General features: G+C 37.2%; 1 protein-coding gene across 3 annotated transcripts in view; it reads left to right on the top strand.

Moving 5' to 3' along the window:
* SLIT2 (slit guidance ligand 2) overlaps positions 1-27,812 on the top strand; it is a gene marked incomplete at both ends in the record, with an annotated part of 381,466 nt that overhangs the window by 340,256 nt on the left and 13,398 nt on the right. For 2 of the 3 annotated variants that reach the window (XM_082837576.1, XM_082837577.1), the window contains 4 exons: positions 14,843-14,936; positions 19,667-19,804; positions 19,914-20,154; positions 21,737-21,867. In XM_082837576.1, coding sequence (XP_082693702.1) covers positions 14,843-14,936; positions 19,667-19,804; positions 19,914-20,154; positions 21,737-21,867 — 604 coding nt within the window. Of the gene's footprint in view, positions 1-2,952; positions 2,980-14,842; positions 14,937-19,666; positions 19,805-19,913; positions 20,155-21,736; positions 21,868-27,812 lie in introns of all 3 variants that reach the window. The other variant, XM_082837578.1, reaches the window with a different exon arrangement.

The following is a 27,812-nucleotide window of genomic DNA, read 5'->3' on the forward strand; positions in this document are numbered from 1 at the left end:
TATATATATAGCACTTGGACTCCTTAGTGGCCAGAATTTGAATTCTTTGTTATTTTGCATTAATTAAGGATAGCAAGTATGTCTAATATGCACCCATTCTAACATAGCTAGGAAGAGTTTAGGTGTTGCGTAGCTTTGACATTCACACGAGTTTTACTTGTGTCACACCTCACATACATGCCATTAGCCTGAGTGCACTGATTCTCGAGCCCTTGGAGCTACCCCGAGAATCTGAGTTTTTCTGGATGGGCTAATTTAGACTTACACAAGCAGCCCAATGCTTGCATCAAAATCTGTAGCTAGTACCTTCTTAGAGACAGTTCTCTATCCTGTCATTGTTCTGATCATTATAGGAAGAACTTAATTCACTTAATGTCAGAGACCTCTTTAAACTAACCTACTCTGACCAGGACAAATTGGATCCGAGTATTTCCAGCACAGTTTGGTTAGCCAATGTGTTCCTGAGCACAGAAACCAGGAATTTTTCTATATCCCCTTACCAATGAAAACCTAGACCTGACAGCACTGCTGTATTCAGATGCTTAATACCTTTTCCATGATAATTTACATAAAGTGGCAGTCTCTTCTGAGTTGGTTTGGTTGGGTCTGCCTTTGGCTTTAGATGTGCTCTACTTCATTCCTTATCCATCTCTTTGAGTCTTTGTTTTACCTTCTCTCCCTTTGTTTTCCAAGATCCCTTCCTACACCTGATCTTCTTAAACATGTTTTCTGCATCCTAAAATGATTCAGTTCAGTGCAACTTCCTCTGAAAAGTATTACGAAGCTTCATTTCCCTGTGTCAGATCTCTTTCTTTGAAACACATCCAAAAAACTCCAAAGCTTATTAGCACAACCACTTTAGAGCCAAAACGTGACATCTATAAAAGCTATCATGTGGGAACCTGCCATGACTATTTGACAAGGGCCGTTTTGTGCTCAACAAGAATTGAGACTCCTCTGGTTTTTTCAGTCATATCTATTGCAGGTATCAGTTTGCCTTAATTCAGGCTAAGGATAAACATTGCACTCTATAGAAAGTTCATAGCATACAAAACATGAAGATACTATCACTATAACTTTGGGTTGGGTTTTGTGGGAAGTGAAGAGTTTTGCAAATTGGCATTAGAGCAGATACCTAAATCAGACATATTTGTAAATCATCTATTAGCTGTAACATTTTTGTCCATATGTGAAGTGAACTCATTTACAAAATATCAAACAACCATCTGCAGATTTTGAAATCAGTGGCACATAAATGGCCTTTAATTATAGGAGGTTATAAATTGTACTCCAGAGCTTTATATCCTGCTTCATCCAAGTCTGCAGTCAGGGAGACATTTTCTTATATCGTGGCTGTATTGTTTTTGATTTAAGTTTGGAATCTGATTAATGAGCATGAGATCTTGGAACAGAACCCCTACTGTGCTCAGAGAATATAATAATGTTGTCACTGCTTAAAAATCATTCAAGTTATAAGTTGCTTTTCTGTTTGGAGATTTTTTTTTTACTCTGTATCTCTGAGGCATTCAGTGAGAAAATGAACTCTCTAGTAGGAACAAATAAGACTTCATAGGAAAAACTTGTAAATTAATATGGTGAAAGTTTTTACATTTGGCACCCACGTTAAGAGTCAGAATGGATATGATATGTTAATAGAGAAAATTCAAAGATCTGAAATCAGTCTGACAGAGAGGTCATGATATGACGGGCAGGCTGTAAAACATGGCTACATGTGTTCAAAATAAAATGAACCACTGTTGAGAAATTTATTAAATTTATTTAAGCCCATGTAACCAGAACTTCACAGTAAATAGTTATTGATTTATTATAGGACAAAACTCTGTCCTTTCCTGCTGCAGGGATTGACAACATAAATTTTAAGGGTCAGTATTGTTTTTCTGTTATGTAACCGTTACTATCCCCTCCCCACCGAAAGCATCCAAACTGTTATTTTCTACCTAATTCAATCCATCTTCTGACCTATGTATAACATATGACTGTTGATTGCTAGTATTCTTCAGACAAGATTAATTTTTGAGAAGTTTAACTCACTATGATTCTAAATTAAAATCACTGTGCTAAGGATTAATAAGACACTGAAATTGCTAACCAAATAATTTAAAAATTCACTCCAGCGTTTTAATAGTAGCTTGAGAGATTGTGTTTTTGGTGATGGTTGGTCATTCTTTTAAAATCAATATTATATCCTTTCTAAAAATAAGGCATTTCTTGAAAGTAAAGTTTTAAAAACTTCCTCAAATTGCACTAGCCCAGAACTTACAAAAGTGAACGTTGTAAGTGTGGCACCCCTGCGATGTTGAAAAACTTGACACCTTTTCTTAAGCTCTGGTATGAATTCAGGTATTGCATCGAAAAATGTGGTTTTGAATGTTTCCTAAGAGCCAGAACCCTGGATCTGCTGTGTCAAGACTATGTTTCTTAATTAACCCTCTTCTCACAGGACCACATTCAAAGATGATACAAAATTGATCACATTTTAACCATGGGGTATTGCTTAATGGGATGGCATACATTCAGTAAATGAAAGTTTCCATACAAGTTGGGTGTGTAAAGGCTTAGAATGTATTTTGTGGAAAAAAATTTCAGAACATTTTAATTTTTCCATTTTGTACCATTATCTCTCTGTTTTCCAAATCTCCAATGCCCACACACAAACCATTATGTACACATCTTACAAAGTAAAGTTGCCTGTTGTTAAATCACCGGTTTAGCCACAGATCTCTTGCTGCCTGTGATGGCATCTGCCTTTTACCTCATTTTCTCCTTGTTTGTGCGTTTGGCCCGGCTGTAGGTAAGAAATCTAAGCCTTGCTTCAGTTTGCTCTCTCACCCTGGGCTTCTCTGTTGTTAATGCTGTGCTTTGGCTTCCTGTGCTCCGCTGTGTACTGCAATGTAAAACGTCTTTTGTCTCTTCTGTCTTTGTTGCTGCCAGCTGCTAATCTGAATGAGGTGGAAAAAGGTTAGTTGCCTTTTAAGTCTATTATTTGATTTTAGTTTCCCTCTTTCTTTCAGAGCTACATAGATTTCATGGTGTGGACATGGTAAAAGGAATGTTGACAAAAATGAAATCTGAGATCAATATGTCAAATCAGTCATTCAGGTCCTTGATACGTAGATAGCTATGCCAAACAGTATAAAGAGGGTATCTGAAATGCACTTTACCAATTTCTGGAAGACTGTGAAAGAAATTCTCTGAGTGGGCAGAAGAAGTGGCTAAAAATCAAGGCTAATGCTTTCTAGTTTCTACTTGTCTGTATGCTTTTCCTTTTTTAAAGGTATCCCAAACATGTATTATTTTTATCATGAAAAACATGTCATTTAGTACAGTACATAGGCTGTTGCTAGAAAAAATTTTAAATAGTGAGAATTTTCCCATAACTTTAAATTAATATCTTTAGTAAGTTGAAACATGAAAAGTGTTAAAAGATATATACATTTATTAAAACATTTTATAAAATAAAAATTACAAAGCCCAAGAGGTTGATTTATAAAATGACATTGTCAAACTCATAGAATGTCACGAGTACTAGGCAGTGTTTTTAAAGCATAAAAAGAGCCATATCTAACCATTGACACTTTACGGTCTGCTTGGCTTTCCAAATACATCAAGGCCCAGGAAAGGAAGTCCTGTAGTGCTCAGGGTGATCAGCAGGTCTGGAGAATCATCATGAAATCTTTGTTAAATTTTCATCTTAAAGATTCAGAATTATACCTAATAACATTGTATTTTCACTCAGCTTACCAAGAGTCTTTAAGTGCCAAGTACAGGCACAGCATCCTAAAAGGGTGCTTGTCTTGACAGTTGCAGTTGTATGTAAGGCATTAGCAGTATGATTATAGGGCTAACATGGACTATATTGTATAGCAGCTCTGTCTCCTCTTGCTAAGGACTTCATTTTTTTTTTTTTCTGTTGCATTGTTCAGATGATTTACTGTGTTTAGTCACTCACACTTACTATGTGCAGAGTTAAGTTAAAAAACATGAAAAAAAAGTTGTTTCCTATTTGGGAATGTAAAAAATATAGCCTGTACATTCTCTGTGGATTAATGCATCCAATACCATCCTTGGTAAAATGTCATCTTTTCTCTTTTACAAGTACTAAAACAGTTGGTAGTCTGGGGCAGAGATGTCTAAGGTCCGATTCTATCTCAGAAAACACAATGGCAATTATTCTGTCACAGGAAGGTGTCCTTAAATAGTTATATATACTCTCGGGAGCAAGCTTGGCAGTATGATATTGTTTTACATCACCACATGGTTTCATGTGTTGACTAAACCTCATGCTTATCTTTATAAAAGAAGTCTCTTATTTTCAATAATCTGCTGCTGACTGAATTTGCTTTAAAAAGCAGTCAAACCATTTTCTATTATTTGAATCCAAAACATAACTAGAAATGAAATTTCAACTTCTTTACAGCACCCAGCATAATTTTCTTAAATAAAAAGAAACTCTGTTATTAGCTGACATATTGTTAATTTAAAAAGAACTCTGTAGATATGAGCAATAAGGACTTGAGCAATACCTTGTGTAAAACAGTGACAAAGTACTTACCCAAGGATACATACCTTGTAAGTAGGATCTAGAGGCAAACCAGTGTCTAACTGGCCCCAAGGCCTGTGCTGTAATTTGGAGACCTTCCCCTGGAACCAGTCCCTTCTTATTTGCTGCCATCTTCCAGACTTGGCATCCTTTCACATCCACAGTGGCTCTGACTAATCCTTTGTGCCAAATAAGCTTTTCTTCTGCTGTCTCTTCAGCTGGCTGTAAGTAATTGACCCTTAGGTGTATTTGTAAAGAAAACAAAATTCAGGTGCAGACAGGCAGTCTACTTTGTCTACACGTGAAAAAAAGAAAGTGCCTAATCGGTGTCTGTACAATTAATTAATTAATTCCCCTGATGACTAGCCTACCTTCCATCACATAGGGCAGGTGGGATACTGATGAATTTATGAAGCTAACGGGAAAAGCTAAAATTTCTCTCTTGGCACTAAAATTTATCAACTGTGGGGCCTGTCACAGTCTAATGACATCTGTCCCACCTCCTTTACTTGTTTGAGAATAACATGGAAGAATGTATAAGAAAACACTTGAAAATGTTATATGTCTATACTCCAGAAGTATCAAGGGCTGTCAGAGAGGACAAATTTAAGTTTTGGATCATTTAGTTCCAACCATCATCACTACAGTGACATGGTGTAGATGGTTTGATGTCATTCCTAATGACGGAAGAATTCTTACGGAATTTTGATAAAGAAAATTCTACCTAAAGTAAGTTATATGTGTGAAGGAAATTCCTCCCCCTCATGGTCTTCAGTCTTTTTTCAGTAAAAAGACAGTTTTACTGTCTTTTTAAAAATTATTATTTTGTCATTTTATTTGCCATGCTCACTTCCAATGGAAAGGCTTTATTTGAGAATAAGTCTTTGGTTCTCTTTACCCTCTTATTCTACATTGAAGTGTAAGGAAATACTGAATACTGAAGAACTCTTGAATTTGGCTGTATTTTTTTAGGTTTTTTGTATATTTTTGGATTGTCATGATCTCTTAATAACAGTGACTCCTTCTCTCATTAATTGTGCCTCAAGCTGTGTAAGGTCTTTTTTGTCAAAGTCAATATAGCTGCACTCATACTTGCAGTCGTTTTTAACTAGAGAGAGGACTTTGGCAGCCTAATTATATTTTGTGGTTTGCATTCATGTTCCAACCTCTCAAAGCCTTCTTAAATGCATTTGAATCTCAGAAAACATTTTAAAGATCCTGTTTGCTCTTTAGTTAATAGGCAGGGCCCATTGAGTTCAGAACAACCATTTAGCTTAACCAAGACTTATTCAATCTAATTTGGATTTATTTATTTTGAAACGAAGTTAAATATTTTTATAGTTTCAGTAGCTGTTGGAATTGGCTACATTATTTAGCCATAATGTTCCAATGAGGAAGTACTGAAAAACACTTCCTTTTTTGTTTATTTATTTGGAGAGGTAAGTTTTTCCATTTTAAAAATTCAAAAGATATTTATTGAGAAAATACCTTATTCAGAATACTATGCTCAGAATTGAAAGTGATATGAAAATACATAAAACATTACCCTTGTCTACCAGGCAGACTCTTTGGTTTGATTCTTCATTGCAAGTTCAGATTAGGTCAGTTATTTCACCAGTACAAAGCCATCACTTCTCATATTCCAAGAAAGTTAACAGCAAAGTGTAGCTACTTGACTAGTTTTTAAATAAAGAGAAAGAATTGTTTCTGAACACAAAGACTAATCAAACTTTCAGGCAGACAAGCATTATGGAGCAACCCATTTCATGTCATGTAGAACAAAAGTGAGATTATAAAATGATTTTCTTTTCTGAAACATCAATATCCACATTTATAGCATATTTCCTTGAGCCTTCCTGTTTTGAATTATGATAAACTTTATCTCATGAGGTTATACTTTGGCTTTGTCCGCTTATGCTTGTGTCCCATTTTGCACACCCTTTGCACCAGAGGACATTTATCAGTGGCTAATATATCTTCAAAAGTTCATGGCTCCTCAAGATCAAGTCCCGATATTTCTCTACTAACAATTGGATTTAATTAAGCTTAGAGAAGTGGGTATTATCTGGATAGTTTATTGATCATATTATGAAACAATTAACTATTGCTAATTGATAGAACAAGTTTCAGGATAATAAACACAAATAAGAAAACATCAGATTATTATTAAAAGGAGCCTTTAGGAAGAGTTAGCTCTTTTATAAAAATAAGAAGCAGAAACACACTGTTCATAAGTAATCCTTTACTTACTGATGAAATAAATTCAACTATTACTATCACTACTGATAAGGATACTAAATATTCAGATTGGAGAATGGGCTTCTGCTCACGTTGATGTGCTCTGGTGCCTGGGATGATAATATTGAGCAGAGTAGGCAACAGATAGGGCTAGCCTGGTTCAGCAAAAGAGGAGAAAACAGAAATATTTTTCCTTCAGGTCCAATTCAGTTAACCTGTTCTGGAATGACTCCCATAATCCCATCAGCTGTGTCCCCCCTCTAATACAGTTCATCCATCTCCCTGCTACATTGCAAGGTCTGTGAGAGGAGAGAGAATGCTATTCTTTACATGAATAAAGAACAAATGGCAAATGTACAATTATTTTTAGAAATTGTATGTATGGAATTTTTCAAATTATGTAATGAGAAACATTCAGGTCCATTTATCTTAATCTTTCTCAGACAAGCCATTTACACTCACACTTCCTCTTGATTCCCGAGTTCATCCTCTCTGTTTCTGATGGGGATAGTCATCATTTGGCAGACAAGATTGTCAAGATATCTGAGTCGATAGGCTACCCCTCAAGTTCGGCCTACAAGGCCATACGTGAGGTGGGATCTCAAAACACAAATCTGCTACCAGTATTCCTTATTCTCTCTTCCTCCTTAAATTACCCCTTATGCCATCTGGGTCTCCTTCATTAACAATTTGTAAAGTATTTTCCTTTGAAAAGCAATCAAATAAGTGTTTTCACATTTTTCAACAGCCATCGAGTATCTAATTTGTGCCGGATAATTTGCTAGCAAATGCAAGGGCAATGAAGAGATACAAAACTATAAATAAAGGTATCTATCCCTTGCCCTCAAGTAGTGTACTTTTAAGAAATTAAATCTCAATTTATTTCCAATAGGTTGCTTTTTTTGGTACCTTCCCTCTCTGTGCCAATTCAAATAGAGTAAAATTAGTACCATTTTTCTAGGTTTTTCTTGAGCGAAGCAAGAGCTCAAAATGCAAATATTTGAAGAATGATGCATTTGACCCTCCAAAACTCTGTATCCTGAGGATGCTGTCAGGAATTCAACCAGACTTCCTCCCTTGTTATAAGTATATTTGAAAATGTCATAACAGTTTAAATATAACACTAGAATGCTGGTTCAGTTATTCAGATTGCTGTCATGAGTTCCCTTTCCATTATTATCAATAGTAATGATCCTTTCATATTAAAAAAGAAACTAGTTTATGAACAGGAACAAACAGTTTATGAATAGGAACAAGAACAGGCTGCAGTGTCAGCCCTGGAATCCTCCCCACCTCCTTCATACATCCGTGGTCCCCGGAATGGACTCTGAGATTATTTCTGTTTCAGAGAAAAAAGAAACTAATCTGGTTACATTAGCAAAATCTAGTGAGAGTTAAGTGTTCCAACAATGCCATGAACCTATATCTAAAATTGTTTGTGTTTGTAAATATGGCCAACCTGAATTTACAGGGCTAACTTTGGGAAAAATATAAATGAGATACTTATTAATTCAAACCCACCCTTTCTTATTGCTCTATTAGTGAAAAAGGTGAATATTTTAAAGAGTAGTTTGAGTTGGAAAATTCCTGAAATCCTGATCTAGGGACAAGATGACCAACCTTTTCTCTGCTGAGCAGGCTTTGAGAACTGAATAAGCCTCAGCAAGACATGCTGTTGCCCAAATTTCTTGGTAGATAGAAAACAACTAGTTGTCCATCCAATAACTCTTCAAAAATGTCTTCTCTCTAAATAGCACAGTTTACCTTGCCAAGAGAAGAAGTCTCTTTAAGGGTAATAATGAACTTTGCATCTGTGTAGTCTAGTTTTCAATAATAAATAAAATAACAGTAAATATCATTCAGCCAGTTTGTAGGCCACGATGCTGTCCATATTCCAGTCACTAAATGAAACTTAAGGGATACTGGAAAATTAAGCATCTATCTTATGTCTCTAATTTTTCCACATTTTAACTTCTCCAGAGTAAGGATTTCGTCATGAACATCCTTTTATCATTTGCTGGGTCTAGCTCAAAATATCTTCCCCCCCAACATTTTTTAATGAAAATTATGAAACTAAAGCAGGTTTGAATTTTGGTCAAATTAAAATGTCTCACTCCAGAGTACATGTAAATTAATCCTACTATATGTGGTTAATTTCCTCTTACACTATTCTTATTAGTTTCAGGAAACATTTAATATTAGCTCGTGGATTATATAATATCTTCATTATTCATTGATTTGTCAAAGAATCACTATAGCTAAGAATTTTCAACAACGCCATAAGTTAAACCAGTATATTTTAAGGAAAATCATGTTTGAAAAATTTCAGTGTCTGTTTAGAAAATGTATATCATTTTTAGTGACAAGACAACTCAGGTGTCATCCACTTACCATGAGCTTTGAATGTCTTTGACATAATTTAAATTAATCACTTTCAAGATTATTACTTTATAATTAGTGATAATAGAGATGTTGGTAGTTATTTTTACTTGCAGCTATCTATCATTCAAAGTTCAAGTCAGTCTCCAGATTTATTGTAAAGTAGATGAAACAGACATTGGACTCACTTTTCTCCCCCTCTACAAGACACAGTAGTTTGTGATTCTCTTGCCTTTGTCACCTTCAATGCCATAAGAGGAGGAGGGTCTTCGTTACTGTTTGGGCAGCCTGTCCTGCAAACCTTACCTGTTAACACCAATGCCTCTTGGAGAGAGGGCCAAGGGCTGATTGGTCCAAGTCAACCAAGACTCACAGTGCTTTGCAGAGAGGCATCCAGCCCTGGCAGCAAATGTAGGGCTAAACTATGCTGATATGCTCTGTTCAAGCCTTGACTCTTTTGAAGTGCAAAGGTCATGGTTAGGGGCCACTTCCTCTCCTCGTGCATCGCTTATTAAAGACTCTGTTGGAGAAGCTTAAAGAAAATTTCAGGCATGGGTGAGGACAGCCGCGTGGAATGAAGTAGGAAAGGAAAGAGACCGAAGGAAGAGAGGGAAGGAGGGAGGGAAAGAAGGAAGGAGAAAAAGAGAGAGAGAGAGAAGAAAAGAAATAGTAGCATAATTTGAAAGTTTTATTCCCCACTATAAACCTCCAATAATTTAGAATTTACCACCTGTATGGGTTCGCTAGTGTTATTATAACCCAGTACCACAAACAGGGTGGCTTAAATAACAGAAATGTATCGTCTCACAGTTCTGGAGGTTAGAAGTCCAAAATCAAGGTGTCAGTGGTGTTAGCTCCTTTTGAGGACTGTGAGAGAAGGACCTGTTGCAGACTTCTCTAGCTGGCCCGTTGGTGGTCATCTGCCCTCTCTGTCTCTTCACGTGGGCTGCCCTCTATGCCAGATTTCCTCGTCCTGTGAGAACATTAGCCATACCAGATTAGGGCCCACCCTAAGGACTTTTAACTTGATTACTTCTATAAAAACCCTATCTCCAAATAAGGTCACATTCTGAGGTACTGGAGGGCTACAACATATTTTTTGAAGGGGGCGGGGTGCGTGGGGAGACACAGTTCAACCCATGACACCACATCCTTATTTTACAAACTCTTGATTTTTGCCCCAGAAAACCTGGTCTTTTCAGTGTTCTCTATGTCACTGAAAGGTACTTCCAAATATTCATACCAGAAACCTAGAAGTCCCAGACAGCTTTCTCTCTCCCCTCCCCTAACCCAATCCATGACAAATTCCCATTTATTTTGCTTCTAAACATCAGGCCATCCATATCTCCTCTACCACCACCTGAGTACAAGCTAAGTCATGGCTCATATCCATTTGTATTTGTCTCGGTGCTATCCATCCTCCTCTAGAGCCCAAATGCTCTTTTCAAAGTGTGCATGTCATCTGGCCATCCTCTATCCTAAAACCCTTCAGTGGTACCTACTGCTGCCTGCATTCTGCCATGTGGCCCCTGCCAACCTCTGTGGCCTTCTCTGTCACCACGCTCTCCTGGGCTCACTCCCGGTCTCTCAGAGCTCATATTTGCCCTGTCACCTCCTGCACAGGGCCACTGCCAATGCTCTTTATCGCCCCCCTTCACCTGCAATCCAAGTCCTACTTCTTCAGAAAAAAATTCCCTCACCATCAGTCCTCCTTCTAGAGCATCAGGACATTTTTTAGCATTCATCACTCAGGCAATTTTACAGTTACTTGTGAAATTAATGGATCGATATCTTTCTCCTCCTCCCCTCATGTATAAGCTCCATGAGAACAGGGATATCGTTTTTTGTTATTCACCATTATACTCCTAGCGTTAACATAAGTCCTTTTACACAGTTTGCTCTCAAAATATATGGCAATGTTAAAAATCTGGTGGTTTGCTACCAGAATTATTTGAAAACATCCATAGGCAGATCGCGCCGTGGGTATCAGGGAAGAAGCTTGTGGAATAGTTCTAAAACGATTTCAGTAAGTGCAGTAATAAGGAATGCAAACAAAAAAAGACAATTTTAGATACCAGAAGTACAAATGAAGATTAAGGAAGGACCCCTTATGTATAATAAGGAAAGAAAATTAAAGTTAGGTGCACGGATCTAAAATGAAGCAGGAAGCAAGGCCAACTCCAGGTACTGTTTCCCATAAGAACCATCAAGTGCACTGAGATTTCTTCCTCATTGCAATAATATTCACAGTATTGGTACCTCAGTGGGATTGGGGCACATGCTGACGCTGTTTTACTGAATACAATAATGATGTTCTGTCCAGTTAAAGCATAATGCTCTCTCTACTAACTTGCTTATCTGCATTATTCATCTATTCAGAAGCATTTTGCCTTTTTTTTTTTTAAAAAAAAAGGTTTTTATAGCCACAGTTGACCTTGCACAACTTCAATTCCAGAACCTCATTTTACTCATGAAGAATTGGGGACCAGAACAATAAAATAGTTAATTTTTCTGCAACCAGTCCACTGTTTTATATTGAATAAGTTGCGGAAGGCCATCCCAAGCAGTAACTCAGCAACCCAAATGTCATTTCACCCAATTAGTAGTTTCTCCCTAGGATCTCTTTATGCTGGTTCACTCCAAAGAGAGCATGAACTCTGTTGATCCAGCTTTTACTGCCCCACCCACAAGGTGACCTTAGCATTTGTCATCCAAATCAGGGCATCTGTGTGAGTGTGTGGGGACACTATTGAAAATTACCCTGGGATGGCAAGTATATACCTGAGCCAGCCAGGATGTATGGTCATATTACCACTACATCAGATTCTTCAGAAAGACCACATTTACAGATGTTCAGTAAGCAATGAATTACATCTTCTGGACTCCGAGGAATCATGCCCTTTCAGGGAAGAGAGCATCACTCCTGCCTTACTCCCTCACAGCTCTTACTAGTGTAACTGTAGAACTTGTCCATTTCTATCCCACTCTATGCCATACTTACCTGACAGACACAATCAGGAAAAGGTGATCTAAAAACTAAACATCACTTCCTTACAAAAAAAAAAAAAAAAAAAAGATGCCTCTGTTTAGGACATGTGTTTTTTCTTCACAAGTTGTAGTCGATCATTCACTAACTTGTTATCCTAAAGAGGTAACAGTATGCTCCCTGGCTGACCCCTCTAATTCTTCTCCAAAACAGAAACAACCAACACACACACACACACACACACACACCCCTACCTTTAACTTCTCATCAACAAAAAAAGCTGAAAACTAGAAGCACAAGGAAAATTAATTTGCTTGTCTGATCAAAAGTGAAATCTCAAATGCCAGGCAAACATTGTGTTCCAAGCTATTGCTTTATCATTGGGGACTTTTAAGGGTCCAGGCTGAAAGCAAATGAGTAGGATTTCCTGTGATTTTGTGGAGTGGGTTGGAGCCAAATTATGAAGCCAATGTTTGTCTAGACTCCCATCTCTTGAGGGGCTCATGGGCGCTGAAGTTTAACCTGTATTCAACCACATTGCCCTTAACCACTCCAATGGGCTGACTTACCTTTCCTGATGCCATATGAGAAATATAAATACCTGCTTATAAGGTAATAGAGTACAGCGCTATGTGTAATAGAATAAAGAACATTTCCATCTTTCCGTCCATCCTGTCACATCACACGCTTTATCATTTCAGGAGGCGAATATGAAACAAGTTGAATATAGGTCAACAAGAAGGAGTTTTTGCCTTAAAAAGCATAAATTTTTCTTTCAGCAACTATTATTTTAGTATGTCACCATACCATACTCTACAGAGATATAAAGACAAATATTCTAAGCATACTGCTCTCATCATATAGTAAATCCTTATGAACTATGGTTTAGATTGTCTTAATTGGATTGGATTGGATTGGATTAGATCAAAATGAATAAGAAGTAAAGCATCCCCCCCTTTCATATCATTTTTAAAATGATTTCTTATTTGGGTATAAAGTGAAGAATACATAGAATGATATTTAAACTGCCTTGCATATAGACTACTATAAACAGCCTTTATCCAACCAGGTAGATTTGATTAGAAAACTGAAAGTGATTTCATCATGATAGGCTGAGAAATTATAATGAATACATTCTATCAAGATGTATTACTTAAAGTAATAATAATTGAATGTAAGATGCTTTAAGTAAACCCTGTTTAAAAATAGCTCATTAGGTATAGGTATATCTTGATAAATACTTTTTATATCACAGATTTACAGACACAGAAATGCTTCTTATAAAAGAAATATATGAGACTTTTAGTACAATTAGTTCTCTTTAAGAGACAGAAAAAACCCTAACTTATCATACACTATATTGATGTAATACCTAGCTTAGTACATTTATATATTTAAGTCACTGAAAAAGATCCTTGAAGTGTAAATGATTTGCCACATTTAGTTGTTAAGCAACTATTTCTACCAGTTAGCAAAGTATTACCTTAAAAGGACAGTCTTATAACAAAGAGATTTGCTGCAGACTCCTGATGTTTTAACCTCTGTTGCTTTAAATGCACACACTTTGAACAAAGTTCTAATAGTTTCTTGGAAATGAACAACAGCTGCATATAGATGTATCACTTTATTCATTCATTTATTACATATAAAATAATTAAAAACTAATTTAAAGGTAAGGTAGAAAAGGAGAGAACTTTTTAATTTTACATCTTTCCAGTCACCTTAAAATCTCACACAATGATTGGGAAAGTGTTCTCACCGAAAATCATATTTGGCCTAATGTACCTGAAAATAAAATATAACCATGTTATTTATAAATGAAGAAATTTCCTAACAGATAATTGGACATGCAATTCAACAAAGTGTGTCTCGAATCTTCATGGTTATGCTTGTAGCTCTCATTTATGGATGACAATTATTCTTTATAAGCTAGCTGATAGAAAGAAGTGTACGCTCTTTATGTAGATTGATTCTCCTTTTGCTTTTTTCTGTCGTGACGGATGTAGCTGAGGAGTATACTGTTGAGCTGTTGCAATAAGTCATAAAAGGGAAACAAAGTCTTTTTTCTCTAGACTTGTAGAACCTTGGAGACTGTGAAGATTTGAGGATTATTTTTTCAAACATAAAACAACAGAGTAAGCCAGACATAAAGGTGTACATACCAAATGATTCTATTTATGTCAAGTTCAAAAACAGGGGCAAATAATCTGTGGTCCTGTCAGGGTAGTGGTTACTTACCCTTGGGGTTGGGCCTCTGGAGTGATGGTCAATGGTGTGTTTTTGGAAATGGATGCTGGTTACATGAGTGAGTTCAGTTTGTGACTATTTATTAGCTATTCATTTATCTTATGGATATATGTTATACCTCAGTAAAAAGTCCAAAATTTTAAAATAATAATAATAAAAGAATAAAAACGAAAAGCATTCAGATTTCCTTCTCCAACAGTACATTCTAAAGGGACTCCTATTAGTTACAGATAACAATAGCTGTGTTGTCCCAAATCATAAGACTATTTAGCAGCAGAACCAGCATTTCAGATCTTCTGCTTCCATGTCTTGTGATTTTTTATTTTCTCCAATCACAAGCTATGCTTACCTCTCAGACCCATGACACAGCCTGCTGGCAGGAAACCTGTTAACCTTTGTCTATGACCTAACACCGTTTGCCATGTTAACAGGTGAGTTGTGTGAGGAGAAGCTGGACTTCTGTGCACAGGACCTGAACCCCTGCCAACACGACTCCAAGTGCATCCTGACGCCAAAGGGATTCAAGTAAGTCCGAGGCTGCTTTGGGGCTCACAAACGGGGGAGGAGGGCCTTTCTTTAAGGAACCCTCTTCTTTCAGGACCTAGCTTCACACCTTTGCTCAGGACTTAGAGGACATACTCTCCAGTGTCAATGGAATTTTTATAAATGTTTATCTACAGCATGGGCCTTTTTTAGTACACCAAAGAAAAGAAAATGTTTCCTTTTGTTTTGTGACTTTTCCTGGGAAGTCATGTATGAAATAAAATAGCCTTTGGCTATTTTTAATTAAATTTATTTGGAGGCCAAATAAATTCATAATATCTACTAGGAACTTTATTATCTGAATGGAAGTCTGTGGTAAAATAGGGAGTTTCATTTAATGTAACTGAAAATGTTTTCTTATGCAACAATACTTTACCCAAGAGGAGGAAGACAGAGTGACCATATGTCCCAGGTTGCCTCAGTACAATATCCGTTTATGCCTGTTGTCTCACTGTAACTATTAATAGTGTCTCCTTCACACACGTGTGTGTTATGTGGGATGATAAAACACACAGTCACACCAGGTAGCAATCTTCCTGAAGTACGTTTGGTATCAAATGAAATTATTCCTTTGCCACAATTCTGAAATATTTTAAGGGTCTATCAACAGCAACTTCTCTTCTTAGGCCATAGATTAGAAATCATCTGGTCCAAATTCTTCACTTTAAACATGAGGAAACCACAACCAAGAGAGGTTGGTGGCAGTCCAGAGGTCTCAGTGTTATTCACTGGCAGAGCTGGAGCTGGGTTTTATACTTCCCAGTTGGGTGATTGTTCTAGTGCAGGTTATCTCTAAGAAGCTTTATACTTTATGACCATTACTATTGGTTTGTTACAGAAGGTGAGCTGCGTTCTCAGAAATGACACTGTAGTGTTCAGGTTGAGTTGTGCCTACAAGAGACAACTAGCAAATAGCTTTACTGGTTTCTTTACCCAATATTTATTGAGCACCTGCCATGGGTCAGGGCACGAGTAATGTTACCATCTTGTGTTTCTGTGGCACTTTACAGCTACTCACTCTCCCATTCTTTATCTTCTCAGTGAAATGACTCAGGCTTAGTTGCCATAGGATTCAGAGAATTAAAAATTACTCCAGTCAGGAACAGTTTTCTAAGAGTAGATGGGATTAGAGCTGGGACTCTAACATTTTTTTAAATTTTATTTTATATTGGAGTGTAGTTGATGAACAATGTTTTGTTAGTTTCAGGTATACAGCAAAGTGATTCAGTTATACATATAGATGTATCTATTCTTTTTCAAATTCTTTTCCCATGGGACTCTAACATATTAATACTTGTCAACAGATTATCAGACATTCTTACTGGTCAGTATCACCTGACCATACCTGGATTTCAAAGACCAATCAGAATAAAATATTTATTCTCAAGTTTTATTTAGAGAACAGTTTTTGATTCAATTTGATTTAAATTCATTATTTTAGAATATACAGATTCAGTTGCAGCACCTGCTGATTCCATTTGATACCTTTTTGGGAAAGAAAAGAATACATTTGATTCTATTTTTCATTATATTTTAGTTTACAACCCTCTGTGGAAAAAACAAAAGTCTTATTGAAATCTTTATTTTATACAAAATCCTGTATTGCATTTTGTTCATCCAAATACTGTATGTAAATTATTTTAATTCATATTGTCTTTGATCTGCACACAATGAATTTGGCAAATTGAACGTCAGTCATTTAGGTAACAACTGTTATCATTTCTTAGAGAAATTGGCCAGTAAAGCAGATGGTTTTCCAGAACTGCCTATCTGCTGGATAAGCTTTGTGCATTGTAATGACAAGATAAAGTATTAGTAACACTTACCGGAAACCATTAAAAACTGAGTAGTTCATCTTCAAAAAGACTAACGATTAATTCAGTATCTTCTATTACTATCAGTTAAATTGCACACTTTTTATAGCGCATCTTACTGGATTAAGGATTAGCTGATTTGGAAACCCATTGTTTTCAGCAGTAATTTGTGAGTTTTATGTAGTTTAGCAGAAAACAGGTTAAGTCATAGCATTTGCTATTACTCCCATATTATAAATAATCACACACTGTGACAAAGGGAGTTGCAAAAAATAAATGGACTTAAAAACCAAGACTATATGAAGCTGCTAAAGAAAATTTCTACTGACAAATATTGTTTGGACAAGAGGTACTGTTAACTTCAGCTACATTTTCTTACTACTAAGCTAACAGAGCTGGTTTTACTCTTCTTGCTTTATTATATACCTCATCAATCTCCTAAATTGTTTTGAGATATTTTTAGACCATGATATGCCATAAGCAGTATTTTCAAGCATGCATCTTACTTAGTCAGCTTTGGCGCTTCTGAACAGTATATTTTATATTCTTTGCTTTCTTCCTCACTCCTTGCCAGAGTTCGGGGAATGTGATACCTTTTATTGATAATACAAGCTTTAAGGAATTCTTAATTAAATATTTTCTTCCTGTTTTGAAACTCGGTCTAAGGAGCCAAAGAAAGACGAAAATGTTGGTCTCATAATGTGACTCCAAGTCCTAATGGGCTCGTAAAACAGTATCTGTAGAGAAAAAAATATATAAAATAGCTCTTAAACAGCCACTATGGTGAATACGTGGTTCTCTTATCTTTTACTTTGATTTCTTTTCTCAGGTAAATAATTCAGAGTGTTTCAAAGCATTTCTTCTTTCTTTTAATGCTCTGTACTTGAGCAGCTCTGGTCAAATTAACATTGATGGAAGCCCTTTTCTCAGGCCCCGTCCATCTTTTTGAGAATGTCTATGGCCACTTAGAATCCATTTAACTTCAGACTTGTTTGCTTAGTTACGATTTAGCATGAAAACCACTGGCTCTAGAGCAAGCATGCTGATGCAGTGAGCTCATTTTATTTCTTAAGTCATACACACAGAGCTAAAAGTCTGTGTTACCCTTAGAGGGTATATACTCCCATTTATCTTATTAATTCATCATTTCTCCAGTAACTCTTAAATCCTGATTTTGCATTTTTAGGCAAAACCCTTGGCATTCAGTAATATCCACATTCACTAGGGTGTTTTTAATTATCCTCATTCACTTAAATCCTAATGGCTTTGAAATAGAAAACTGAATAATTAGTACAGTCTAAACCATAAATACTTTTTTAGAATTATAAAAACTTACACAGAATTAATTTTTAAACCTACCATTTATTGATCATGCATTATGTATTAACTACTATAGTAATTATTTTACAGATAGTGTTTTTATTTAATCTTTTAACAAACCTGTGAGATGGAAATTATTATATACATATTATAGATGAGGAAAGGAACACTTAGAGAGATGAAGTAATGTAGCCAAGATTACATACACTTAAGGATGAAACCAGAATATGAACACAGTTCTTCTGCCTAATTGCAAAGTGCAAATTCTATAAGGCTAAAACATAATTTCCTGGTTTATTTGTTTTTTTTAAAGTCAGTGAACCCTTTCTTAAACCTCAAACAGAAACACTTATGGAAGCCCAATGTGTAAAACTAATGAATCACAGCAGGAGAGTATTGTTTGTGGGGGGCAGTGCAGAGGGAAGCTGACAGAGGCCCCCTCCCCAGCTATGGCCATATCTTTGGGGGTTCCATGGTCCCCTATTGCTCCACAAAGCATAGTTTAATAACCACTGCATGTGCCATATTGCTTTTCCTTGGGCACCCTTAAAATCCCACATCCTTGGTGTCAGAGCTAGACATTCCAATGGTCAGCACTGGTGAAAGAGATTTTAAAGGGAACCCTGAGTAATCAATTATCTAACGGTACAGAGCAGTGGTTAGATATTCAGGCTTTCTTGTCAGATTGCTTGGGTTCAGTTCCTGGCTGTGTACAAGCTAGATGTCCTTGGGCAAGACATTTAACCAATCTGTGCCTTGTTTCCTCACCTGTAGAGTGGAGTCATGGTATCACTGATATCACAGGGCTGTGGAGAGAATTCAATGAGTCCATGATGCAAAATGATTAGAACAGGGCCTGAAACAAAGTGCTCAAAGAACATCAGCTGTATTATTATCCCTGGTTCTTCACCATCAGTGCAGCCGAGACCCCTTCTGTCCCACACCACCAGAGTGAACAGGCTGAAAAGCTGTCCGGGGATGGGCCCCAGGAATTTTGTATCAGTTCCCCTGCCCCACCCAGTTAGGTCAGCCCCCATTCTGCCATAACGATAATCTGGATTCATGGTGAATTAGGGTATCCAATGCTAACATATTTGCTTTTCATAAAATTATCCCTTACTGTAATGCACCCAGTCTCTGTTGGAAAATTTAAAATGTTAATTGTTCTTAAGATATGCTTAATATTCTTAATAAATTTTACAACACAGCACTTTTACCGTGTCAGCAGCTCAAATGAATTAGACAGCTGAAAACAGAGGACACCACGGGCAGATAAAGTGGGGGAAGAAGGGAGGGACACACCCTGGTGTGATTAGTCTATTCTTACTTGGATTGTGGATGCTCACTGTCATCAGAGAGGGAAGATTGCTGTTCCTCGGAGAGATCACAGTGAGAAACCATGGCATACTTTGCAGATCAGTACTATTTTCTAGGCATCTGTTAATTTTTAAACTTTATGAGCCTGTTCTAAATATGTTTTTGCAAAGACAGCACCAGTTGTTTCCTAGATGAAATGCAACTCTTTTACTTATTTTGGCTCAGTTGGGTTTGAAACTATGTACCTGCTTGTTCAAACAGATGTGACTGCACGCCAGGATACATAGGCGAACACTGTGACATTGACTTTGATGACTGCCAAGATAACAAGTGTAAAAACGGAGCCCACTGCACTGATGCAGTGAACAGTTATACATGCATCTGCCCCGAAGGTTACAGGTAAAAGTGCAAGTACACATTTGTATTTAGAGCTAGGTGCTAACAGGGCTTAATTCATATTGGCAATTAAGTAACATCTAATTGAGTATTTTCTCTGTTTATTCTTCAGTGGCTTGTTTTGTGAGTTTTCTCCACCCATGGTTCTCCCTCGTACCAGCCCCTGTGATAATTTTGATTGTCAGAATGGAGCTCAGTGCATCATCAGGATAAATGAGCCAATATGCCAGTGTTTGCCTGGCTACCAGGGAGAGAAGTGTGAAAAATTGGTCAGTGTGAACTTTGTAAACAAAGAGTCTTATCTTCAGATCCCTTCTGCCAAGGTTCGGCCTCAAACAAACATCACTCTTCAGGTAAGATTCCCCCACTACCAAGAGCTAATCTCATTTTAAAACAATTCAGCTGCCAAATATAAACATACGTGGTGGTTTGTGAGTGATATTATTTCTTAAATAGACAGTTACATACTGCATAACACAATGACAGAAAATGCTACTTGTATGAAAGCTTCTATTATTCTTCTCTCTAACATTTGTGTCTTTCAAAACTAAATGGGCACTAGGTATTTTTATTCACTACTTGATCATACAAAACACACACACAGAGACAAAGCAACAAAATCTCTCTCTTTGTTTTGCGCTCAGGTAATGGCATTTTATTCATTTATTTTTATGGCTCTGCAGTTCAGGTTCTGCACGGTAGCGGGGGGCGGGCTCTGGGGGAGCTTTCGTTAGGAAACCTGCACCTGAGAACAGCACAGGTGAGACAGAACATACCTTGGCAGAAGTGTCAGCAGGTGTCTTTTAACTTCGACATGAAATTAACAAACTCAAGTATTATCATAAGTCTTTCCACCAAGTCACCGTGTACCTTTGAGCAAGTTATTCAAACCCCTATAGACAAGATTACGCTAGATTAGGGTGATAAATTTAGGGTACCTGGGGCAAATTGGGGCTGCGTATTTGTTTTGTTTTGAATTCAAAGAAATGTAACCAATTTCCTATAAAACCCGTTCCGTATTTGGTTTACCCTAGCACTTCAGTGAGGGGCAGGGGCTTCTTGAGAAGTCGTGAGGAATGGGACCCTGGAAGGCAGACCAGCCTTCTTTAAAAAAGCCTGGCCCCCTAACTTCCAACGTTTGCCATCCGTCTTGTTATGAGAAGTACCCAGTGGTGTTCAGGCTTAAGTCCTAATTTTTACTGAGCTGGTCCTGCAAAAGCCCGGAAAAGTCAGAAAGAAGGATAAAAACAGAGATTTTTCCCTGGTCACACCATAATTTAACATGTAATATGAAAATCCATCTTGCTCAATGCAGTCACATTTCACATATGCCATAAATAAAGCCCATAACAGGAGCAAAAAGCAGGTAAGTGAAAATCTCCAGCAAAGGAAATTCTAAGCACGTTCAGTGATGTTAACTTAAGTACCTCTTATTGTTCTTTTTAACAGAACGGAAATGTGATCATTTTGTTCCTGATTAGATTTTATCATTCTCTGCTTAGACAATATAGTTTGATATCTAAGGGGGAAAGCTTGATTTACTTTAAACACTGTGGACTCTAATGATATGGAAAATATCTTTCAATTTTAATTTGCTGAAGTATAAATTATGTGATGTCCTTGTTTTTGCATATTTCATAGGACATGAATCTTTAAGCTTTATCATTGCCAATATGCAGAAAGAGAATAAATATATAAGTTCATGAATGTAAAAAGAGCTTTTTGAAGTTCTTTATGAATTTATTTGCAACAGAGTAATCCAGGAATAGGTCATCTTTCAAGTAATCATTTCAATGTGCATTAGTATTTTATCAGAGCCATAAAGAAGAAATAAACCATAGTAAAAAACTCATTACTAAGAAGTCTTGTTTCTTCTTAATGAAATATGTCTGGATGACTGTTTGTCCTACTAATGTCAAGGTTACTTCCCACTAGATTGCCACAGATGAAGATAGTGGAATCCTCTTGTATAAGGGTGACAAAGACCATATTGCCGTAGAGCTCTACCGGGGACGTGTCCGTGCCAGCTATGACACCGGCTCCCACCCAGCTTCTGCCATTTACAGGTGAAGATCTGTCAGTTACTGGTAAAGGTGAAAATAATTGCTTAATGCAGAACTGCCTCTCCTCACTTATTGTGTCATGGGGAGGGGAGGGAATAATTTGGCTACAGCAGACTTTATGATAGGTGTGTTAGAGGCCTGGCAGTAGCAGACAGCATACTCAAGTTGGATAATTAAGGAGAGATTTATAAGAGGACTGTACAAAGATTGGTTGGGACAGTATAGTAATCTGGAGCTAGTAACTAGGTATACTGCTAGTGTCCATGGGCTTGAAAGAGAGAGGGGAGGCAGCAGTTATGGAAATCGATGCTCAGAAAAGGAATTGTGGAGAGGACTGCGTGACAGGAGCTCAGGGAAGGAACCAGGGTTTTAAATACATGATCCCAAAAATCTCCTGTACCCCTGCTTCCCTCTGGCCAAATCAGATGCCAGAAAACAAGGAACCCACTGATCTCAGTAATATAGCTCACACATGAGCCTCCCAGGGCTCAGAACAGGCTGAAGACAGGTGGAGAGTAGCCCTAGAGAAACAGCTGCAGGATACCCAGCACAGGGACAAATTTAAAGTTACTATTCATGCAACACATATTTATCGAGCACCTACTATGCGCCAGGCACTGTTCTAAGCTTTCAGCAACAGAGCTCCTGCCCTTAGGAAGCTTACATGTAATAAGCCAATGGGCAGCTACAAGATGTGTATTATCTGATCATTCTGTTGGAAGTTTTATAATAATATTATGGTATTGATGATATATTGAAGACATGAATGGGGTGGGATTCACGGGGTGGGATTTTCCTGAAAGTGTGCTTTTTGCATAAGACTAACCTTCAGAGCCCCTCTGTTGCATCTCAACACCAGTCCCTGCAGACGTTACCTAGTTGATTTCTTCACATGTACAAATAACTGCTACCATTTAGAGAAAGGTCACAAAGTCATAGGCAGTCCGTTTTTCCAGGCAGATATCTTAAATGAACTGAACTGGCTAATTGCAAGAAAAGAATATTCTCTCATCCTTTTATTCTTGAAAAGATTTTAAGCTTTTAGAGAAGCACTCCCCTGTTACAGATAGCCTTGGTGTTGGCAATATAATAGGAGTGGTTATGCCCGGAGTGAACTAAAAGCAAATCTTTGTCAAAACAGGACTAGACTACATCTGCTCAGGTCTCCCTGAATGCTGCCATGTGAAAATGTGGGCCCAGGTTTTGCCAGAACTTGTGATTTTTCAAGAAAAGACAAAAATTTGGCTTTTTTAAATATAAAGTTTTCCCTTCAGTATGGATTCACATTTTTTTTAAATACCATATGTGGCAAACAAAACACGTTTGTAGCCCAAACATGCTGGGTAAAAGTTTGTGGCCATTGATGGAGACATAAAATGGAGATACTGGCCTTTATGGTCTTGATATTATACTTATATATTTTCAGTGTGCTTCACATGTTATTTAATCATTCATAGCGGTTCTGGGAAATTGGATGCCCATTGTAGCCATGAATGGAATTCAGTAAGTCCTTTTGGTGGTAAGCTAACCCACTTGGGAATATTTAGAGCATGGAAACAAACACATAATTATTGGTTTCCAAGCAGAATACAATAGTTACTTCATCTCTAAATGGTGATGAATTAGTGCCAATATTTTAAATGTTGCTAGGCCTTAAATGTTATAGCCTCAATTTGTTTCAGCTCATGAAAAGATTTCAGAATATTGATCTTATGGTTCATTTTTGGTATTTTGTGTGTTTGTTTTGTTTTATGCAATGAAACAGCATAGAACTGTCAGGAACCATAGTGAAAGTTCTTGGAGTTGACTTACTAAAGCTAGTGTTCACATAAAATGTACTTAAAATATTTCTAGATAAGTTGTAAAAACCCAAGTGATTATATCCAAATGAGGATTTACTCTAAAGAGCTTATTTTGAGTTTATGTTCATCACCATTTTTGCCTAACAATAGAGTATACCCTGTAACATCTATAAAAAAAGGATAATATCACATCACACAGTTTTTGTTATGAACCAGAAATAGATGTTTCTGCTTGCAGACCATCTAATGGAGACATCTGTTATAAGGTCCGGAGCAAACATAACTTTTATTTATTTATTGCTTTTTAGTTTATGGCCAACAATCAACAAAAGTTAGTGTATTATTTTTATTTTTTTAAAGAAATTTATTTATTTTTGGCTGCGTTGGGTCGTTACTGCACATGGGCTTTCTCTAGTTGCGGTGAGTGGGTGCTACTCTTCGTTGCGGTGCGCGGGCTTCTCATTGTAGTGGCTTCTCTTGTTGCGGAGCACGGGCTCTAGGCACGTGGGCTTCAGTAGTCGTGGCACGTGGGCTCAGTAGTTGTGGTTCGCAGGCTCAGTAGTTGTGGCTCACGGGCTTAGTTGCTCCGCGGCATGTGGGATCTTCCCAGAGCAGGGATCAAACCCGTGTCCCCTGCATTGGCAGGCAGATTCTTAATCACTGTGCCACCAGGGAAGTCCCAGTGCATTATTTTTAAGTTAAAGAAAAGTAGCAACAATCACCGAGAATTCAGATAGAGAGATAATTGATTAATTGATTGATGTGGATATAATATATGGATACTATATATATATATATGTATATATATAATATATGAATATAGTAGTATTCCAATTGATATTTTTAAATGCTTTTGTGAAATAGAGGCTACTGAGAACATTAAATTATTTCAACACACCAGGAGAATCTAGTTTTTAACAAGTAATAATCATAGTGGCTGAGATGTATGTGCAAATCTAGGCTTAGCAATTACTATATATAAACTTTAGCAAGGTCTTTAATTTTTATGTGTTTCAGAATCCATATCTGTAAATAATAATGTAACACCTGCCCCATCAATTCATTACAAGGATTTAATTCTACACTCAGCTCTGTCCTCACTCCTCACTTTGTCTTCATTCCCATCTCCCTTCTAGCAATAGAGGAAAATCTTTTTGGTGTCTCTTTCTGGAGTGTAGCAAGAGTTGGAAGTGAATCCTCTCTTCTCATACATTGACACTGGAAGTACATGTTGTTTACAATTTCTATGGAGAGCAATTTGGAAACATCTTTCCCACTACTGGGAACTTACCCTAAAGTTATACCTGTGACATAGAAGTGACATAGGCACAAGGTAATTCACTGTGACAGAGGTTGTAAAAACAAAAGTTAGGAAACAACCCAAGTTTCTAACTAAATAACTCCGGGGCAGCCACACAATGGAATGTGCTGTTAAAAAGAAAGAGGGAGTGAGAGAGGGAAAGAGGGAACAAGAAAGTTCTCTATCTATGATATTGAAAGATTTCCAAGGTCTATTGCTCAGTATATATAAAAAAAAAAGTAAGGCAGAACAGTGTCAAAGGTGGGTAAATAGGTATATGTGTTTTTATTTCCATGTACTTGCATAAGGAAAAAACTTGGGATAGAGAGGAAAGAGTGGGGCTGAGGCACAACTTGTGTATAAATACCATTTCGTATCATTCTGATTTTTGAACCATTTGAATGTCATTACAACTCAATACTAAAATTGAAGTAATAGAAAAGAGCAGGTGCTCTAAAGACAGTCTGCCTTGATTCAAGTCCCAGTTCTGCCATCTATTAACTGTGTGTCTTGGGCAGATTGCATAAGCTCTCTGGTCCTCACCTGGTAAATGGAAATAATAAATCATAGTTCCATCTTTGCAGGATTGTGGTAAGAATGTTATGATTTGATGCATGTGGAGTATTTAGAATAAGGCATACCAAATAGTAAGCAGTACTACTAGCTGTTGGGATCATAAATTCAGAATGTCCAAAACTAAGTTCATTTCCTTTGCTTCACCCTGTTGCATTCCTAATTTCATTGAGAGGTATCACCATCTTCTTGGTCATCTTAGGTGAAATGAAGTTACTCTTAACCTTTTTCTTTCACCTTCAATTTGAAGTTTGTCCAAGTCTTAATTCTGCTCTTACTAATTTTCTGGCATTCATCTAAATGCCTCTATCCTTGCTCAGGCCTTATTAGAATATGTACTCTAATGAAAAGTACTACTTCTCCATCATTACAACAAAATCCATCAATAATATTGTTGCCATCAGATTTCCCATAAGTAGCTTAATAAATATTTTGTTTGGTTGAATTAAATTTTCAAATCTTGTTGTGTTTCCACTTTATATAACTTTATTAAAAACGCATCACACTAGGGAATTCCCTGGTTGTCCAGTGGTTAGGACTCAGTGCTTTCACTGCCGAGGGCCTGGGTTCAATCCCTGGTCAGGAAACTAAGATCCCACAAGCCACATGATGTGGCCAAAAAAAATCACACTGATGTTTTTAAAAGGGGATATTTTTACATATCCTTACATAAGAGAATTTGAGTTCAGTTAATTGCATGATTTTATGTTATATAAGATTTACCTTGGTAAAACTTTGTTTCCCAAATTATGCAGTATCTAATGTGCTATTGGAGCATCACGTATGGGAGTAATGTCATATATCAGGTGCCTCGTTTCAATTGCCTGGTTAATTTTCAACACTGATGGAAATGGATTTTGTGGGTTTTTTGGGTTTTTTTTTTTTTTTACATCTTTATTGGAGTATAATTGCTTTACAATGGTGTGTTAGTTTCTGCTTTATAACAAAGTGAATCAGTTATACATATACATATGTTCCCATATCTCTTCCCTCTTGCATCTCCCTCCCTCCCACCCTCCCTATCCCACCCCTCCAGGTGGTCACAAAGCACCGAGCTGATCTCCCTGTGCTATGCGGCTGCTTCCCACTAGCTATCTACCTTACCTTTGGTAGTGTATATATGTCCAGGATTTTGTTTATTTTAGTAAAATGAAATCTGTTAAATTAGGGGAAACTGTCATCCATTATTATTGTTTCTATTGTAGTATATTTTTGGGTTTAAAATGTTTGATCTTATGCCCTACCAGCTCCCAGCTGTTCCAGGTCCCAGCCATTTGAGTGGTCCTGGCTGAGCCCCTAGACCCTGGGAACAAAGATGTTCTTTCCCACTGTACCACATCTAAATTTCAGAGCCTCAAAACCAAAAAGAGAAGGAAAAAAAAATTAAAAAATAAAGTGTTTGACCTTAGATGTCAATTATTGTCTCAAACCAATTGATATGAGAACTATTATTTCATGGAATTATGTTTAGAGGTAGTAGTTAACAAAGATGTGCGTTTAAGAAAACCCAAATGTAGTAATTGTTTATTTTCCAGTAGAACTAAAGCGGAGTGCACATTGTCTCATTTTACTTCTTACATTTGAGAGAAGATCGTGCTTTCCTGTAGCCATGTATACTGCTAACAAGGCCAGGCATACAGGCAGTGGTGTAGAGCTAGCACCAGATTCACCTGAAAGGTGTGTTAAAATACAGAGTACTGGGCTGCACCTCTAGTTTGTGATTCAGATAAGCCCCAAATGTTCATTTCTACAAGTTTCCAGGTGATGCTCTGATCCAGGGACCACAATATGAGAACCATTTATGGAAAAGGAATATATTTGAGCTGTGCTCTGAGAGCTAATGGTGTGCATCACTTCTCACATCCAAGTTCTAAGACCTCTGTTTGATGCGGCCTGTTGAGAGTAATTTCTGCCATAGTAATCAGCAAATGCTACAAATCCAGACTCATTCTTTTTACAGAGAGCCAGTTGTTAAACATTTGCCTGAACCCTGCTAAGAGATCTAATCAGCAGACAAAGACAACGTTAGCAGCCCAACAAGTGAATGAATGTAGAATACGGCACACATGCCTCATTGTTACAGTGCTTGGAGAATAGCATAAAGAGGGACGTGGTAGTAGTGCCATGAATGAATGAATGACAGCCCAAACTTGAAGCCAACATCAGCGGTAGTCCCTCAGACAGGCATAGAGTAACACATTATTTTCTCAATTAAGCTGTTCATTGATTGCCCTTCAAAATGACTTTCTTTTCATCTAGATGGGCAGAAACTT

Source organism: Leucopleurus acutus (assembly GCF_964270905.1).
Source record: "Leucopleurus acutus genome assembly, chromosome: 4".
Taxonomy (NCBI): Eukaryota; Metazoa; Chordata; class Mammalia; order Artiodactyla; family Delphinidae; genus Leucopleurus; species Leucopleurus acutus.